Genomic DNA, 5,145 nt, shown 5'->3' on the forward strand with positions numbered 1-5,145 from the left:
ACACAGTCACATCATCAGTCCACACAGAGTAGTTCAAAGTTAATCACAAAGATCAACACAGTGGTATGCATTATTGAGTTGTTTCTTTCAATTATGCTGTAATCATTTTTGCCATGTTTGTGATGGCAATAGGTCAATGATAAGAACACAAACCAAGTTCAATCACTGTCAACTTAAAACTACAAAACTGATTTGTTTTGTACAGTAGTGCAGTATAGCAGTGATCAAACAAAAGCCTGAAAGCAGTTAAAAATAAAACAAATAAGCATCAAAAACATCTACCATCTCTTACATAAGTGGACAGTCATGAGAATCCGTAACAAATCAATAAAGTATCTACAGGTACATATTCAAGACAGGACATTTTCATTAACTGTGACAGCTATAAAATAAGAATCTGAATGAACAACAGAAACAGAAACATTTATGTGGGACATTTTTTGGGCGGAAATATGCATATTTTAATCGTATTGAAATTTGTCTACTTGGCGCTTTAATCCAAAAGTATTTCAACTTGACTTTTTATGAGTTGTGTTTCATTCACACATGGCTTACAGCATAATTTTAAATGTGTTACGTTTGAGACTTCATTCGGCAGCAGGCAGAAGAAAATCAACATTAAATAAGTAGAGAGAAAGAAGGATGAGATCTTTAATCTGCTTAACCCTGACCATATTTTCAGGGGAAAAACGCCTAAAAAGACATACCCAAAGTAAATGAAGAATTACTTCACAATAATAAGGTTCATATGGATGTTCTTGGTGTCTATGGACATTTAGAGACCTCGCAGAATCTATTCCCATTGTCTAAAATATTATATCTATTACTATGCCTGAGTAAACTGTAACAAACTAAAAGAGAAATTAGAATTTTTTATCCTCGCTTGTTTTTTTTCCGCTTGATTGACGATGATATGCATAAATTAATTGTTTGTGTCGGAGATTTTTAATAGCGTATATTTCACCCCACAAAGATTAAAAATCATGTTTGAACATTAAAGTTTGCACTAAAATACACTTTTGATGTACTTTTATAAACATTAGGGTCTAAACTTTGAGCAAAAGTTGAAAAAAACATCCATTGTCCTGATTTATTATACTTTTACCGTAGATGAATATTAATATAATTTTTTTTTGGCTCGCGGGCGGGCCAATAGGGCTAAAGAGGTTTTAATGTGATGTGAACATTTGTGCACCAATTTACATACCCCCCTGCAGACTGGACTTAAGGCAGATTCAAGTTAGATGAATCACTGTGGTTAAATATGTGTTGGAAGACAAATTAATTAATTAATTAACCTTTTCAACAACAGTAAATTATCTGCTGCGCACATGTTAATTTAACTTAAATAATTCCCTTTGTCTTTTCTTTAACTCGTCAAACCATGAGGAAAGACCACCACTGCCACTCATAATCAGAGGGGCAGAGTTTCCACTCAGTTTACGACCAGGACTGCAGAATGGGTGGAGTTTCTCATTGAAGGAGCAGCCGGTAAAGGAGTAGATAAGAGTGGCAGCATTGACATCGTAAAAGGAGACCAGACCTTCCTCATAATCCACAAACACCCCGACTTTCTCAGGCCTGCACTTTGTAAAGAGCGGGACTTCATGGTTGGTAGAAGCAAAGTACTGAAATTTATTCTTCAAACATATTGTCCAGAAACCATTTTGGGGTTTCAGTGGGATCACCCCCTTCCTGCTGACTGACGCTCTGGCTACTCCTAAAGTCCATTCAGTTTTTCCTTGAACCTGAGCCTCGTAGTAAACCCTTCCTGAGGAGAAACTGTTATTTCCTAAGACAAAGAGACGATCAAACCTTTTTGGACTGTCTGGGACTTTGGTCTCCTCATCACCGTGTTTGACTCGTCTACCACCACCAGACAGGAGGAGTTGAGGATGTGCAGAAGCAGGATCGAGTGTGACCTCCACTTTGCATGTTTCAACCCTCTTCAGGTCGGCTTTAAAATGACTTTTTGTCTCTTTGTTGAAAGTTTCCTCCAGCTGAGCCAAGGCTCTCACCACAGTTCCCTCATATGTGGGTGGCTGGAGTCTGACCTCTGTCCAGTCTTTGGTGGATGGAGCAGAGTTCAGGGATGAGAAGTTCTGGATGAGGTGGAGTTGGTCTGCTGTACCTGAGAGCTGCTGTAACTCAGTACTTCTCTTCATCAGCTCTGAGATTTCCTCTTCCAACTCTTTGATGAGGCCTTTGGCTTGTGTCTCTGTAATTCTCTGCTTCCCTTTTATTGTTTTGATGAAGTTGCTCATGCCTTTCTCAACAGACTCCTTCAGAATGGTGAAGATCTTAACACCATCTGCAATCTCTCTGTCTGCGTCTTTATTACTGAACTCCACCACTTGTTTGAACTTGTTAATCTTCAGTCGTCTATTCTGGATCATCTGCTGAATTTCAGTCTCTGTTTTTCCCAGGTTGAACTTCTTTACTTCATATTCATCTTTCAGAGGAACCACTTCATGTTTCTTGTGGTCTGAATATGTGCAGAGCGTGCAGATACATATCTCATCATCCCTGCAGAACAGCTCCAGCAGTTTATCGTGTTTCGTACACATTCTGGTTTCCAGGTTCTCCACCGGTTCGATCAGTTGATGTCTTCTCATGCCTGGCACTGTCAGATGAGGCTCCAGGTGAGTTTCACAGTACGAGGCCAGACACACAAGGCAGGACTTCACAGCCTTCAGTTTGGTTTCAGCGCAGACGTCACAGGGAATTTCTCCAGGTGTGACAGCTTGTTGCTCGGAGCGGCTTCTAGCTCTCTGTTGAGTCGACTGCCTGAACTGAGCAGCCATTTCAACAATGAAAGTGTTGACCTGCAGCTCAGGCTTTGTGGTGTAAAGCCTTTTACAAAATGGACAGTTATATGGGACATTAACATCCCAGTGCTGAGTGATGCAGGTTTTGCAGAAGTTGTGTCCACATGGTGTACTGACTGGATCAGTGAACACATCCAGACAGATTGAACACAGAAACTGATCTTCAGACAGCAGGCAACTGGCAGCAGCCATATCTACACACTGAGAACAAAAGTGAAAGTAAAATGTGATTAAGCAAAACTGTCGTCACATAGTTTATATATTTATAGATCATTATATTATATTCATCCAAACATTTTTAGCAAAATACTCTGCGTAATAATGCTAAATGACTGACAGTTTCACTCATAAGTAGTTAACAAATATAAAATGACAGGTTTCCCTATCTGAGTAAATGCACAAATAAATGTTCAAAACTTCTCACAATAAGTACCATCAGTGTACTCACCAGTATTTGTCAGAGGCTTTCCTGTACTGATGAGTTAATGAAGTCACTTCTATTGTTTCTTCAAGGAGACGAAGAGATTCTTACCACCGTCTGTCAAATCTCACTTCCACAATGAGACCTTCCTTCTTTTCAGTTTGCTCCTCCTCCTAATGTACCTCATGTACAACTCAGGAGTATTGTTTCCAGATTTACAGCAGCAAAGCACAAAACCACACAAGAGCATACAAGAGCAAAAGAAAGTGTAAAAGCAAAAATAAAGACAAATCAAAAAGAGCTATATGTACGATCTACAGCTGTGCACATTCTGATCAAAGGTTGGATAGGGATATGGTTTATTGGACAGTTTATTGCACATAATTATTTAGAGCAGTTTCTGTTGTGTAGCCTGACAGCTGCAGGAAGGAAAGACCTGCACTACCTCTCCTTCACACACTTTGGGTGTATCATCCTGTCACTAACGGAACTCCTTAGTGCAGTGAGTGTGTGTTGGAGGGGATGGGAGTTTTTGTCCATCATGGAGGACAGCTTGGTTGTCAAACCCCCACCACCACCACCACCACAAGTTCCAGAGGGCCTCCCAGGGCAGCTGGACTTCTTTATCAGTTTGTCCAGTACTGTATCAGTAGTGTTTCAAGGGGAATTAGTGGTTCAAAAGCATGACTAGATAAGACAATAGTTATTTTTTATGTAGAGGATTGTACTTGTGGATCTAACATTAATCTACAGCCCAAAAAAAAAAGCTTCAGTTTTTTACAATCTGTTCTCTATACAACACGTTCTATCCATTAACCCCTTATTCACTGATGTAGTGTCAGAAACTCATATTTACATGAAGAACCTCCTTGTTTGTCCTCTGGTGAGGTTTCATCAAAAGCCCACTAGGGGGCACTGCCAATCCTTTTATCCTCAATCTGTTCACCTGGTTAAATGCTCACCTTACAGATGACAAGTGCTCATGGATTTCTTTGAGGCAATAAAGACCAACAGAGGTTTACACAATTTAATTCACTATGTTCACTTTAAACATGACATAATGTTTGGGAAAATATACATACAAGCATGAAAGAGCTATTGGGATATGACATCCCTATGAATTATATGATACTTTATCTTTGTTATCTTAATTACATTAAGGAAAATGTAAAAGCATCTGATAGGTATTTGGTTAAAATATTACTGATAGCTTGAAAGAAAGCAGTTACAAGGAAATGGGGCAAGGTAGATCCTTCTAACCAGGAACAGTGGATGGAGACTGTCGAAAAATCTGCATAATGAAAAAGTTGGCTCACCGTCTGAGATTACAAGAGGCACAGTTTGAAGAAAAATGGGGAAAATGGACTTTATTTAGAACACGAAACAGCGATGAAAACAAAGTAAAAAAGGAATAACTGAAGAAGCAAAGAAGGGATGGAACATTAATAATGTGGCTCCCAAACAGTGTTGTTATTATTGTTATTTATAAATGTTGAAAATATCAATAAAAATTAAAGAAATAAAAAACAGAATGTACATATTTACATATTTATTCACTCTTGTCATTTTTCTCTCAGCAAAGTTACCTTTAGGTTGAGTTCACTGACCTACCAAGACTGTGTCTTTTTGTTATTATTATTATTATTATTATTATTATTATTATTATTATCATCATCATTTATATATATATATATATATATATATATATATATATATATATATATATATATATATATATATATATATATATATATATATATATATATATATATGTGTGTATGTATGTATACATATATATATATATTTTTTTGTTGTTGTTTTTTGTTTTTGTTTTTTTTTTTGTTACACCTATTCCTTAATGAACAGCCACAAATTCCTAAATCATGACAATATCTG

At 37.4% G+C, this 5,145-nt stretch overlaps 1 protein-coding gene across 1 annotated transcript; it reads right to left on the minus strand.

The window, feature by feature from the left end:
- Window positions 1–1,014: 1,014 nt before the first annotated feature.
- Window positions 1,015–3,399, minus strand: LOC115421639 (E3 ubiquitin-protein ligase TRIM21-like). Its single transcript, XM_030137630.1, has 2 exons — window positions 3,277–3,399; window positions 1,015–3,029 (listed from the first exon to the last, which is right to left on the minus strand). Exon 2 carries the CDS (start codon window positions 3,018–3,020, stop codon window positions 1,335–1,337), a length of 1,686 nt encoding a protein of 561 aa, XP_029993490.1. The 5' UTR covers window positions 3,021–3,029; window positions 3,277–3,399; the 3' UTR covers window positions 1,015–1,334.
- Between the last annotated feature and the right edge of the window lie 1,746 nt (window positions 3,400–5,145).

This window comes from Sphaeramia orbicularis, chromosome 6, assembly GCF_902148855.1.
Source record: "Sphaeramia orbicularis chromosome 6, fSphaOr1.1, whole genome shotgun sequence".
Lineage (NCBI taxonomy): Eukaryota > Metazoa > Chordata > Actinopteri > Kurtiformes > Apogonidae > Sphaeramia > Sphaeramia orbicularis.